The sequence below is a fragment of the Xenopus laevis genome, chromosome 9_10L (genome assembly GCF_017654675.1).
Source record: "Xenopus laevis strain J_2021 chromosome 9_10L, Xenopus_laevis_v10.1, whole genome shotgun sequence".
Classification (NCBI taxonomy): domain Eukaryota; kingdom Metazoa; phylum Chordata; class Amphibia; order Anura; family Pipidae; genus Xenopus; species Xenopus laevis.
In genome coordinates, this window is record NC_054387.1 from 131,631,238 (window position 1) to 131,646,562 (window position 15,325).

At 37.3% G+C, this 15,325-nt stretch overlaps 1 protein-coding gene across 1 annotated transcript; it reads right to left on the reverse strand.

Moving 5' to 3' along the window:
* Window positions 1-1,171: 1,171 nt before the first annotated feature.
* On the reverse strand, window positions 1,172-5,903 carry LOC108703959 (up-regulator of cell proliferation). Its single transcript, XM_018240270.2, has one exon. The coding sequence runs from the start codon at window positions 5,890-5,892 to the stop codon at window positions 1,201-1,203; it is 4,692 nt and encodes a 1,563-aa protein (XP_018095759.1). The 5' UTR covers window positions 5,893-5,903; the 3' UTR covers window positions 1,172-1,200.
* Between the last annotated feature and the right edge of the window lie 9,422 nt (window positions 5,904-15,325).

The window sequence follows — 15,325 nt, forward strand, 5'->3', positions numbered from 1 at the left end:
TCTAATTAAATCTGGCCCTTAAAACATTCTCCAAGTTTCTTTTCCTGCTTCCAAATGATCTCATATTGGGCCAAAAGCAGGAACACTCACCCCTTCGTCAATTTGAAATAATAAAAGATCTGTACTTGGATTCTTTCTATCCACTTTTCAACAGTCTGTTGTTAGTTTCCCAGGTGCCCTCAGTCATGTCAGTTTGTGCTCTGATAAAATTCAGTCACTCTTTACTGCTGCACTGCAAGTTGGAGTGACAGCACCCTTGTCCCTTTGCCCCCATCAGCCCATCATCTGAACAATGGAAAGGTAACAGCTCCCTGGTAGATATACGAATAGCACTCAATATTAACAAGTTCTGTAATTTATTAAACAAAAACAAAAAATTAAAAGACAAAAGAAAAGCACAGTTAAGGTTTATTTGAAAGTTAAACAGAATATTTTATACATTAAGGTTGAAGGCATCTTACATTTCCCAATAAAAATATGTACAGTATATAATTGCTTTTGTGTTACTTCTTCCCGTGGCAAAGAGCTTTGTATTTAAAAGACTGGGTTGAAAACTGCAACTGAGAAATTAAAACAGTATAAATTAACAGGAATTCCATTAAAAACTAAGGATGCTAGTTTTGATGCAGTAATGGATCTCTAGGATAATAGTACTTAATTCACTTTAAGGGGCCGATTCATCAAGGGTCGAATATCGAGGGTTAATTAACCCTCGATATTCGACTAGGAATTGAAATCCTTCGACTTCGATATTCGAAGTCGAAGGATTTAGCGCAAATGCTACGATCAAACGATCGAAGGATTATTCCTTCGATCGAACGATTAAATCCTTCGAACCGAACGATTCGAAGGATTTTAATCCAACGATCGAAGGAATATCCTTCGATCAAAAAAAGTTAGGCAAGCCTATGGGGACCTTCCCCATAGGCTAACATTGACTTCGGTAGCTTTTATCTGCCGAACTAGGGGGTCGAAGTTTTTTTTAAAGAGACAGTACTTCGACTATCGAATGGTCAAATAGTCGAACGATTTTTAGTTAGAATCCTTCGATTCGAAGTCGTAGTCGTAGTCGAAGGTCGAAGTAGCCCATTCGATGGTCGAAGTAGCCCAAAAAACACTTTGAAATTCGAAGTTTTTTTACTTCGAATCCTTCACTCGAGCTTGATGAATCGGCCCCTTATAACTGTTGTCTTTCTTTTCTTATTGCATATTGAATGATATTTTTAAACTTTCAAGAGCCTGCTGTTTGGTGATTGAATACCAGTCTTCTGAAATATCAGCCAATCTGGCAATATAATGTTCTGCAAACTCCTTATTAAACTCTTTAAAGACAAATTTCCAATAATCGGAAGCACCGATAGTAGGATCCGGTTGAATGACCCAATCTGGATAAATTTTGCGGTATTCTTTGTAAGGATGTGGCTTCCAGTCAGTATCAGAACTTTGGAATGTGCTGTTTCCCACCACATCCGTGGTGCATATGGAATGAGAGAGAACTTTCGTTTTTATATATCGATATGATCCTAGGCCCTGAGGGCGATGGACAGAGGCAAAGTGTTCCTTGTGGTCAGTAGCTCCGGCTTCACAGGGGACTTTGCAAAATGGGCACAACTTTCCACATCCAAAGACCTTCTTAAACAATTCATCCTGAGGTTTGAGTGTTGCCTTGGAGAGTACAGCTTCTATGGAGAAGTATTTAAATTCTGTTGCAGTTTGCCTTTCTATATCATCTAGAAAAGCCTCGATATCTGCTGAAAACTGTGCGGCGGATGCCGTGCTTTTAAAGATGACCACTTTCAGTTCATTCTGTGAAATCACCAGGTCTTTTTTTAACATCTCACAGAACATTTTTAAGCAGCTTGACACATCCGTGGTGTAAAAGACCTTTGGATCTCTAAGGACATCTCGGATCTTCCTTGTGATGCCTGAAATGATGCGTGCTCTTAAGGAAATTAAGCTTTCAGGTTTCTTATATTTCTCTATTATATACTTAAATATCCATTTTTTTACAAAAATCTCATAGTGATTAGTGTATTTTACATACTGAGAGAATGTTTTATCTTCCAGAAGCTCCTTTAGTAAGGTGAACTGAAAGAAGGTCCTGCTGCTGTATCTCATGGAGTCACTACCAGTTAAGATGTCTTCAACTATTTTGCCTCCTAGATTCCTGAAAACGTATTCAGTTAAGGCTGGTTTAAGGCAAATCTCACAGAATTTCAGAGCTCGGATTTGAGATTCATCCTTCTCTTGGTATATGTTTTTAAAGGTAGAGAAATATTGAGGCCTCAGCCTTTCAAGGAAGAACTTTGGGTTGTTTTCTTGAATAAAGCGATTGTGAGTCTTCTGGAAGAGTGGTGCTGCCCTGCTTAAGACAATGAGTTTCAAGTCGGTCTCAAACAGAGGTGAAAGGTGGAGACCTTTCACATCTTTCTGATTAAGTCGGTTGTTTATGACATTTAGCAATTCTTGGCAATATGTCTGGTCATAATCTTCCAGTGTGCCAGCTAGTTGAGAAGCATGGCTACTGCATGTGTCCACCAAGGAGACAGCAAGAACATTTACTTTATTCCAGTACTCGTAATGATAGCTTTCAGGTACATTATCATACCATCTGCTTTGAAAATACTTCTTGTCCATGATAAAGCAATTATGTCCATACTCTGCTAAACTCTTTACGTCATTGAGCTTCTCAGTTACATACCCGGCTTTGTGTCTCATGTCCTTTCTAATTTGGTCCAACATTTCTTGACTGATGTTCCTTTTGTTTAAGGTACCCATGTGCAGCCCCAATAATGTGTTATTCCACATCACATCAAATTCTGACTCTAGCTCTTGGTCAGTGAGTTTGTGTTTTACACTTCTGCACATTTCCAAGAGGCTGATGGCCTTCTCTTCGATGGTCTGTAAATATTTCTCCTGGACTAGTTTGATCTCATGTTTCCCTTTTTGAACGCGAATCACTTCTTCACATTTATTACTTAAATAAACCTGAAGTTCATTCCTAAGAATCTTAATGCTTCTGAAGAAATCTTCTCTGTACCTCTCTACTAGATGGGCATGGTTTTCTTCATTCTCAAAATACTTCTCTAGTGACTCTGTCATGATCATCTCTTGTTCATGTAAGACACAGCACATGGTGTATTTCAAATCTATACACATTTCTGGGTCTAATAATATTTCGGCTGTCTGATTCCTAACTAGGTTTTCTGCCTCAGTCAACCAGTTATGCATCTTTTTTCGGAAGTTCCACTCCAGCTCTGAGTATTTTACTGAAAGCAGGTTATAAGCTTCTGCCACAAGGCTGTTTCGGAAGCTGAATATGAATTTCTCATATTTCACAGCGTTCCACAAGCTTTTCATCCATTTCAGAAACTCAGAAATGGTCTGAGGCTTTCTATGTTTGTTTTGTTTCTTCATGATTTCAATTAGGTGTTTCTTTAATTCAAAAATATTTTCACTGTATCCTGTGTTTACCGAAGCCATTGGTGGGACTCCATGCCACAAACCGGGAATATACCAACTGTGTTCATTAACATTGTAGTCCATGATGTCAGAGAACTTTTGGACATTGTTATTCTCTTCCATTCTTGCTGCTGCTTTGGTCATCTCATCCAACTGTTCCACAATTCTCTTTCTGTCCCTCATGTTCTTTTCATGAGCAGTCACATCACTCACGTTTTGATGCACAAACTGGCAGTTTGGCTTCTTTCCTATTTCTTTCATTCTAAGGAATGCATGAACTACAATCTGTAAAATATCTTTCATTTCTGTTGTATTTTCCATGGCCATGTTAATTATGGTGATGTCACTCAACCCAACTACTAGAGTTGCCAACTCATTGTCATGTTCAAAAGTATTCTCCAAAGAAGCCAGTTCTGGAGCCTTCAGTCCTTCAGTATCGATCACCAAAATAAATTCACAGCCGACATCATTCTGGATGTTTTTTTTCACCTTAATCAGTGTCATGAAAGCTCCTCGTGTGCATCGTCCACTGGCCACAGGAAACTGCAACCCAAACATGGTGTTGAGAAGGGTGGATTTCCCTGTACTCTGCACTCCCAATACAGTGATTACACTCATTCTGCATTTTTTTCCTGTCTTGTTATTCAACTCATCTAGAATGTCTGTTACCCAATGCAAGGGAATATTGGAGGCATCACCATCTATCAACTCCAATGGGAACCCATCTAGGAGGAGGTCTGCAGCAATCCCTGGGAGTCTGCTAAATTTTTTAAATGTTTCCCCTTTGATACCATCATTTGCAATAGAATTTCCGGCTTCGTAAAACTGCCCTAGCTCTCGTAGAAAGTGCTCCACTCCCAAGGAGCTGTTTGATATTCTCTGATCTAATCGTTTTAACTGGTCAAGATTACCGGAGAATGCGTGGCAGCTCTCTTTGTATTCCGTCTGCAGCGCATAAAGATAATGTCTTCCAATTGAGTCCAGATAAAATTTTAGCCATTTCAAGAAGAAATGTTTCTCCACCTGAGGTAAAGAGGTGATGGCTGTTATGAATTTGAGCATGCCATCAGGCAAATCATGTCCCCTTTGAAGCATACGAATTTCAGAGCATTTTCTCACAAGCTTTGCTCTGTAATCTTCTGAGTTTTCACTTCCTTGTCGTTTCATTCTACAAATTTCCTTCTCTAGTTGAGCTAATTCTTTCCAGAGATCCCCCTGCAGTCTCATTGTCTTCCTTTTATATTCCACCACATCATCTATATTAATGACAATTTCCTGGGCAAGTCTTTTTGCTTTCTGAAGCTCCTCTGAGTTCTCATCGACATGTATTCCAATGGATGTGACAACTTGTGACATGTCCTCAAGATTCATAGCATGTGGAGCATTTGCCATGAGCTCAGTGATGACCATTTGTAATTGCTTTACTAATTCTGCCTCGTTCACTGAACTGTTCATCACCAAGACGTTCTTTCTGCTTATTTTCAGAACTGGGTATAGCATTTTTATGTATTTTTGAGTCTCTACGCTGACACTTTGCGAGGAAGGCACAATGATAAAGAAGTAGTGTGTATTTACACTATTTATGTTTGTTAAAAGTTCATAATCTTGCTCATTAATGGATTCTGTAATGATAAACACAGCTGAAGAAACTCGTGCTAAAAAAGAGAACTGGCTCCAGTTAGACTTTAGGTCTCCCCTTAAATTAGTAAATGCGACGGGTTCTGGGAAAATATCAGAATTTTCTCTTCCTCCTGGAAAATACCAGGAAATTTCCACCAATCCATCAGAGATTTTCCTTGAAACATTCCCACCTTCCATATTTTGATGCACAAAGAAATCATGATTTTGTTGAACTGGGCTAAGAATCTTATTTAGGACTCTTGACTTGGATAGATTGCATTTCCCCATTCTCAAAAAGGAAAAGGTTGGCATGGTAATGAGCACCAGGTTCTCTTCTCTGCAGCCTTTACTTTCCGCTAATGATTGGGGTCTCCACCTCTTGACAATGTTCCACATTGCCCACAACATGAATGTTGACTCTAAACCATCGATCGATGGAAGGAGGAGAGGTAGAGCAAATTGGCACATGGCCATTTTAGATAATATCTCCTGTTGCAAAAAAACATCAGAACAATGAAGAAGAACACAAAGGACATCTAAAGGATGAATTGAGTTGGTGTTGTCTGTTTCACCTATAAAATCAGCATCCTCATCTTGAACGCTGCTCAGTCTCATGTCAATGGTTTGCTTGGCAAGTCTGGTGTTCCTCGCCGTGCCATTCAGAGCAATTAAATTCTGTAGAAAATACCATGGGATATCTTCTATCCTCTGGAGAGCAATTCTCTTTATACTCACTTCTCCAATCTCAAGGATTTCTGCAAGGCGTAGATTAAATATTTTATACTTTTCCACACAAAGCTGTTGTAGCATTTCATCAAACAAAGCTCTTCTGTCTGTGGAAAAAGATAAAATGCATTTTATCCGGACAGTGGCTCATTATTATTAACATTTCTATACTATCATTGTGTCTTTTTGTCTCTCGGGGCGGCCCATTTATCAAAGGTCGAATTTCAAAATTCATGTGAGTTTTTAAAAATTACAATATACTATACAATTCAACTGGGAGGTTATTTAAAAAAATTAAAATGGCTAATATTCGATCGAATGGGTCGGAAATTCGAATTGTATTCAATTTGTATTGGAAAAACTTTCTCCCAAAAAAAAAACCTGTAATGTCAGGAAGGCTATTAACATCTCCAAATAGCTCAGCGGAGCTCTGCCGCTGACTTGTACATGAACTCGGCAGGTTTTAGGTGGCGAATATTCAAATTAGAACTGTTTCCATGGTCGAGTTGTGATACATCTCACATTGGAATTTGCATTCAAATAGGGGGATTCAAATTAAAATGTGTGAATTTTTAAACTTGAAAATTTGAATTCTAATTGACTATTCGACCCTTTGATAAATCTGCCCCAAAAAATATCTATTCATATTATAATATCAATCTCTATCTATCATAAGTCATTCCTTTATGATCAAACCCTGTTGAGATACAAATTATTCCCGAATTCCAAAGACCTTGCAGTTTCCCATATGCCTCTTAGAATGAATATTTTTGTTAATACTAGAATGTCCTGGATTTGTACACATTCCCTTCTGCCTTCTTCATCTGTACAAAGAGGAAGTTAGCTTGGAATGGGGTCAATAATATGACAGTTAAGCTCAATCTATTTGCCCTGTATGCATTATCCCCTATGCAAAGACTGTTGGCTATAAATAAGCAGCACTTCATGGACAGATAATGTGTGGCTTATAGCACTTGTCAACACTTCCTATTTGTTGTTCTGTTTAAACTTCATGGTTACATGATATCAGAAAATGTTTTTTTAGCACACGTGAAACCATTGTAAGTCAAGGATTTATAAATCAGAACTTGTAAGAACCCTTTGGGCCTATTGTAGATGTTGTTGGATCCAAATTAATGTCTAATGTAATGAAATGGATCTTTGTACAAGAAAAAGTTCATTTTCATGTTTATTGTATGCAAGTTAATTACATGTTGATGCCACCATGAAAGTTATTTTACAATATTTGCAGGCTTTCTATCAGGGACCCAGTATGGGCAACTGAACAAAGATCAGCTGTAACTCATCACACCCTGCTTTCAGTAGAAAGACTTCAGGGTTAAGTAAACCTTTAAAATGTAGAATTGATTGGGGGCTATTCTAAGCACATTTGCAATGCACATTCATTATTTATTCTTGTTCATTCCAAGATATTAAGGGATACATGTGCTGTTAATATGAATGGATTGTGTTACAACAGCGCCACCTGCTGCTCAGTTTCCCACCAGTCTGACCACCAAGTAGTCAAGAAAGTTGTCAGGAGAAAGAAAGAGGCTGCTCTGATGTTCTTCTGCTTAGGAAAAAAATTAGTAACCTTTCTCACATCTTTCCTAACCAGAAGACCATCAGAGCAGCCTCTTTCTTTCTCTTGTCAACTTGGGACCTGTTCAGGTATCTCCAGGGGTCAGGGAGAAAAAATTGAATAAAATGTATAAACTCAATACATACAGCTGTGTAATTGATTAATAATTTATTTTGATTGGGATACATTATTTAGCAATAAGCACTTATGTGGCAAAGTCATTTTGACCACAGTGGGGTTGACTTGATCACATTTATCAAAGGAGGTGCTGAATTAAACCACTTCAGTTACCAGCAGCAACCAATCAGCATTTAGCTTTCATCGGATTACTTCAGATTGGAAAATGTAAACAAATACCTGATTGGTTTCTATAGGTAACTGCAGTGGTGCAATAAAACTGTTTTGTGTCTTCTATAACCTTTGAAACCACAGTGGGGGTTTTTCTTTATTTTGTAGTTTGTATTTTAACAGGGAGTGCCCTGGGGATAAACAAGATGCAAAGTGATGAATCACAGAAAGGGTTTATAAACTCTCATAATAGAATTTGCTCAAATACTTCCCTATTTTTTATTATTTATGGATACAGTCTGTTTCCATTAATCTTGGTTAAAAGTTCAATTTAAATTCTAATCTAGACCTGAGAAAAACCTTCAGATACATTTTAATGAGTTGACTTAATTCCCAACCTAATGGTGGCAACTATTTCACTTTCCTTTGACTTAGATGCAACACTTTGTGACAATAGGTAAGTCTATATATATCTTCAAAGAATGTCAATGTTAATTCTGTTGTGATGTTTATAAATAGGGTCCCTTGTGTCGGACAAGCACATGTACGTGCAAGCACTCTAGGTCCGGGACAATGCAGAACTAGGAAACTATTCAACATTTCCATTAACTGAATACAGAACTCTAGTTATTACTCACTGAAGCAAGAGTGGAGCACACAGGACCTTAATTGAATGTTTCAATAAAGTTGAATTCTCAGTTGAATACTTTGTTTGAGTGTGCTCTTCCCTATTCTATGTTTTGCTTTTGCTGTGGGCTCCAGTAAAGCCAGTAGCATAGAAGCATATATAACTTAAGCACCATTGCCCAGAAGGATATATGCTTTGCCTGGAGAAAAGCAGTTGGCTGATCTACACAAACATCTTGACAAGGGGCAAGTAATAAAAGATAATAGTAAAAGACAAATCCTTTTTAGAAATGAATAAATGAATGAACTATGGAGTACCCACCTTCTAAGAGATATTCTGAGTCAAACATAGATTCAGTTGTGGACATCAGGTCCTTTGCATTGACAAAGGTGGAGCTGGAATGTTCTAGCAGGTCAAATTCTGTGTTTAGTAGATAGATGGTTTCCATGTGTGCTTTTTCCACTCCATAAACACCAGTGTTGTCATCTTGAGTTATCATGTGTGCATTTTCTACTCCATACAGCCCAATGTTGTTCTCTTGAGTTATCACGTGTGTATTTTCTACTCCATTCAGGAGAATATTGTCAGTAATTGTGAGTACTGTTTTCTCTCCACACAGGACAGTGTTGTCATCCTGAGTTCCCATGTGTGCCTTCTCTTCTTCATACAGACCACTGTTGTCATCCTGAGTTATTGTGAGTACTTTTTCCTCTTCACTCAGGACAGCATTGTCATCTTGAGTTCCCATGTGTTCCTTCTCTTCTTCATACAGACCATTGTTGTCATCCTGAGTTACTGTGAATACTTTTTCCTCTTCACATAGGACTGTGTTGTCATCATGAGTTATTGGGAGTACTTTTTCCTCTCCACACAGTACAGTGTTGTCATCCTGAGTTCCCATGTGTGCCTTCTCTTCTTCATACAGGCCATTGTTGTCATCCTGGGGTCCTGTGTGAGCTATTTCTACTTTATAAATGTCAGTGTTGTCACGCTCAGTTCCTATATGAACCATTTCTACTCTCTGCAGAGTAGTGTTGTCATCCTGAATTCCTATATGTGCCTTATCTTCTTCATACAGACCAGTGTTGTCATCCTGAGTTATTGTGAGTAATTTTTCCTCTTCACTCAGGACAGTTTTGTCATCCTGAGTTCCTGTGTGGGCTATTTCTACTCTATGTAGGCCAGTGGTATAATTCTGAGTTTCTATAATAGCCATTTCTACTCTCTGCAGGTCTGTTTTGTCATCTTGAGTTCCTATATGAGTAATTTCTACTCTCTGCAGGTCAGTTTTGTCATTCTGAGTTCCTGTGTGGGCCATTTCTACTCTCTGCAGGTCAGTGGTGTCACCTTGAGTTCCTAAAATAACCATTTCTACTCTCGGCAGGTCAGTTTTGTCATCTTGAGTTCCTATATGAGTAATATCTACTCTCTGCAGGTCAGTTTTGATATCCTGAGTTCCTGTGTAGGCCATTTCTACTCTATGTAGGTCAGTGGTGTCATCCTGAGTTCCTATATGAGCCATTTCTACTCTATGTAGGCCAGTGGTGTCATCCTGAGTTCCTATATGAGCCATTTCTATTTTCTGCAGGTCAGTTTTGTCATCTTGAGTTCCTATATGAGTAATTTCTACTCTCTGCAGGTCAGTTTTGACATCCTGAGTTCCCATGTAGGCCATTTCTACTTGATGTTGGTCAGTAGTGTCATCCTGAGTTCCTATATGAGCCATTACTACTCTATGTAGGTCAGTGGAGTCATCCTGAGTTCCTATATGGGTAATTTCTACTCTGTGCAGGTCAGTTTTGACATCATGAGTTCCTGTGTAGGCCGTTTCTACTCTGTGTAGGTCAGTGGTGTCATCCTGAGTTCCTATATGAACCTCTTCCACTCCATACAGCCCAATGTTGTCATCTTGAGATCTGGCGTGTTCATTTTCTACTCTAAACATGCCAGTGTTGTCATCCTGAACACTCATAAGCATGGAATATAGTTCATCAAACACACTGTAGTAGTGAGATAAATCAGCAGTAGGATCCATTGTGTTTGGATTTTAGGGTCTGTAAGTAAATTTTACAAATGAATAAAACTTAGCAATACAATTTAGTCTTTTTTCTATTTGGCAAGCAGCCCCATAAGATTATCATCAACCCTGCAGGTTTCTATCCCTCAATGCTGATATATTCATGCATGAAGAATAAATAATGCAGAATGCTGAGCCATGATGAGTGGGGACACCTGTTTGCAAATTTTAACCATCTGCTCAGAATAGATGTAAAATGCTGACTGGCCAACTATTTCTGGCTAGATACTGTTCTGTAGATGACAAACTTCTTATATATGCAGTATATATATGCAATCTTGGGAGAACCTGGTTACAAATATCCCTCCAGCATTCTTTCAAAAAAGTACAAAAGTACAGGAGAAAATAAATCATGGGAGCAGACAAAGCTCCGTTGTTAAACAGGATATTATAATTATATTTGTATTGCTTATATATATATATATATATATATATATATATATATATATATATATATATATATATATATATATATATATATATTAGTATTAGTTTGTATATTATAAGCCATCAATAACATTGTTTTAGACTTTCCTAGCAAATGTATATTTTTAAATTTTATTTTAAAGGAAACAAAGCCCCAACATGGCAATTTTATACTTTATGTATCAAACTGGTAGCAGTGTATAAAACTTCAAATTTATTTTGAATTTTTATAAGTTGGCTTTTAAAATGATTGTTACTCTTTTTCTGTTCTTTTTCTGTTCAGGCTGACTACTTTATCTGCCAATATGAAATCCAACCCCCCTCCCTCATTGCTTTAGGGATAATTTTTTTTTTAAAAAAAAAATGGAATTAGAGGGCAATATATATATATATATATATATATATATTATATATATATATATATATATATATATATATATATATATATATATATATATATATATATATATATATATATATATATATATATATTTATATATATATATATATATATATATATATATATATATATTGCCCTCTAATTCCAATTTTTTTTATAAAAACATTTATAAATTAAAAAAAAAGAATTTCCTAAATGTAATAAATGTTTCCAATAAGTAAAAAAATTGGAATTAGAGGGATATATATATATATATCTCATAGTAAAAAACATTTATAAATAAAAAAAAAAGAATTTCCTAAATGTAATAAATGTTTCCAATAAGTAGCAGAAATATAAAGCTAATGGAAAGCTAAAAAAATGTCCTCCAATACCAGCGTTAACATCAAAGCAAAATATAATAATTTATTGATTTGGGGGTAAAAAATGATTGTAAAAATTGTTATCCGAGGGCAATTTTTAAAAGTTATTTTTAAATCATAGTAAAATATATTTATACATTTAAAAAACTATTTCCTTAATTTAATAAATGTTTCTAATGGGGAGCAGAAATAATTAAAAAAATTGAAAAATGTCCAATACCAGTGTCTATATTGATTTAGGGGTAAAAATAATTGTAAAAATTGGTATCCAAGGGCAATTTTTAATTTTTAGATATTTTTAAAGTTCTAAAACAATTTCATACATTTAGTAAATGTTACCCATGAGTAGGAGAAATATAAATCTAATTGAAAATTACAAAAACAATTTTGTCATAATCTTTGGTCAGAGCTCACTCTTGTTCTGGTGGATTTTTCACCTTAATTTAACAAATTGTAAATAATATCAACATATAAATTTTGTAAAATATGTATTATCTATAATATAGTGGTGATAGAAATGCTTATAAATCACATTAGTCCAAGGCCCAGTAGAGCTTATGTTTTTTCATAGCATGCCATAGGGGCCAATTGAAATACCTCTTAGATTCTCGGCTGTAGGAGGAAACCTGCACAAACATGACAAAAATACAAACACAGCACATAGATAATTCACTGGTCAGAATCCCAGTGCAAAGTGTAATGGTGGCCATTGTGCTACAGTGCTCCCCAAAAGCTTCAATGTTTTTACCACCATTTCCAGAAATCAAAAGAGACTTAGCCCATTGATTCATAACATTAATGTGCATTCAGATCAGAATAATCTATGTCTATATTCATTTTTTCCGATAATGGGCTTGAAGGCTCAAAGAAACGTAGTCTTGCGGCATGTTTTTCTTTTGTGAATGCCTGAAATTCCTGAGATATTCTCTGAAGAAGAAGCAGCCTTGTATAATTGCTGCACCTGTGGGCTTTGACCTGCTAATTCATGTTTTTTTCAAAAGAAAAGACCAAAAAAAATCTAGATATTTCAAACCTTCCTTTAAAAAAAATCTTCAAAGTATCCTTGATTACCTTAAAGCTGTATCTGGAACTAAGCGAGGTCTTCTCTCTGGTTAGGTTGCCTTTGAGTCATAGCTGCCTTCTGAGCTTGTCAGTGAGTACTGATTCTAAGGGACGTTACAGCCTAAATAATCATGGCAAGCCTTAAAAAAAAAAAATTCTTTCTGCTGTCCTTTCCCAGCATCGTCCAATGTTTACATTCATTATAAATTCACTTTCAAAGCAGTTCTGTAACAGATTGTTCATGTCTGATCATGTCTCCTCAAACTTACAGATGACATGACATCTTGATATCTAATCAGTGATTCATGATGAATAAAGACTGGAACACAGTTGCAGGATAATTAGAGAGCCTTAAATTTATTTTTTAATTAATTTGTTTTTAGTGCAAGACACCAGATATATTCAATGAAATGGGCTGCGAAGAAGATGAAAATAGGAAAGTCCCCATTCCTATCGTCAACATTCCAAGGGTTTCACTGGTGTTAACTATTGTGAGCTTGTTATAAACTCACCCCACACAGACCCTTGTTTGGCTAAGGTGCTTAGGAGATTTGCCCTTTTTGGCCACCCACATCAATCAAATTAGGCTGATATAAATATTTTAGCCCTGATCTAATGAGCAGATCATGCAAGGGGCATATGTAGTAGGTTTCTCTAGGATGAAAACTACAGGCTGGTCTGATGAGATACTGATGTAAAAAGAATATATTTTCTGCCAATCTCAGGCCAGTTGACTTCTAGTTCTAGTCAAGTAAAACTGAATCCGAAGATACAATTTAGGAACCTTTTTTAAAATATAATTTTTTTCAAAATTCTTAATTTTCTAAAGCATATATGGATCAATCCCAGTAAAATGCAGGAGTAGGGTATAAGATTACTACTAGAGATGTCCAAGACCTACAGCAAGGGGGAGAAGACGAAAACAGGTTGGAACTGGGGAGAAGACGATCAAGAAGACAATCAGTCACAGTAGAGTTGAGGATCATGACCTATGTTTTCTGCTTCGGTCCAAGTGTGGTTTGTATGACCCATCAGATCTGTTGTAAGATCTAGTTGCTGTAATGTCTTCTTCTGTTGTGTAGGAGCCTAAAGCTGGGGGTTGGTTGCCTCCCCTTTCAAAGAGTGTATCATGTATTCTAGGACATGTAAACAATACAGTTCTATCTTTTCTTAAGGTTATACAAGTAATCATATCTTATTAAGGTAAATGTATCTCAATTACACTACTTTGTCTTCTCAGTCATACACATGCACCCCCAACCAAATTCCTTTTGGAGACCTTGATGTTAAACATGTAAGAAACCAGTACAAGGAAGCTCTGCAAGTAGCAGCACCTTCCTTCTCTTTGCTCAGTCAGCAGATGATGATTAAGGGGCTTCAGTAGATACTAATTCAGCTGGGGAGGGAGCGACTAACACCTAAGGAGTCTCCTCTCCTTCAGGCTGAAATCTGATATGAAGAACATTCCTTCAGATTGTATTTATGGTGGGAATTAGTAGATGGTGAATTTAATTGAATTAATTAACATACATGAAGAGAATTACTTTTTTTTTTGTTCCAGTATATACATAAGGCATTTCAACAGACGCTACTGTAATGTGATAAGAGTATTCACTCACACACAGGTACTATAACGGGGTGACTGTTACCCCAATGTTTCTATATATCTGTAACCTTGTTATGAGCTAAGGGGGCCCAGCCTGAAGGCCAGTTAGGGGGAGATTTGGGGTGAGTGCTTATTTGTACCCTGGGTACCCCTGGAACTATAGCGGGGTGACTGTTACCCCAATGTTTCTATATATCTGTAACCTTGTTATGAGCTAAGGGTGCCCAGCCTGAATGCCAGTTAGGGGGAGATTTGGGGTGAGTGCTTATTTGTACCCTGGGTACCCCTGGAACTATAGCAGGGTGACACCCCAATGTTTCTATATATCTGTAACCTTGTTATGAGCTAAGGGGGCCCAGTCTGAAGGCCAGTTAGGGGGAGATTTGGGGTGAGTGCTTATTTGTACCCTGGGTACCCCTGGAACTATAGCAGGGTGACTGTTACCCCAATGTTTCTATATATCTGTAACCTTGTTATGAGCTAAGGGGGCCCCGTCTGAAGGGCAGTTAGGGGGAGATTTGGGGTGAGTGCTTATTTGTACCCTGGGTACCCCTGGAACTATAGCAGGGTAACTGTTACCCCAATGTTTCTATATATCTGTAACCTTGTTATGAGCTAAGGGGGCCCAGCCTGAAGGTCAGTTAGGGGGAGATTTGGGGTGAGTGCTTATTTGTTCCCTGGGTACCCCTGGAACTATAGCAGGGTGACACCCCAATGTTTCTATATATCTGTAACCTTGTTATGAGCTAAGGGGGCCCAGCCTGAAGGTCAGTTAGGGGGAGATTTGGGGTGAGTGCTTATTTGTACCCTGGGTACCCCTGGAACTATAGCAGGGTGACACCCCAATGTTTCTATATATCTGTAACCTTGTTATGAGCTAAGGGGGCCCAGCCTGAAGGTCAGTTAGGGGGAGATTTGGGGTGAGTGCTTATTTGTGTCCTCGGTACCCCTGGAACTATAGCAGGGTGACTGTTACCCCAATTTTTCTATATATATATCTGTAACCTTGTTGTGAGTCAAATTTCAAAAAATGTTTTAATCATTCTATCAAAGTTACCATAATTTCAGGCACAAATAAAAACTCTC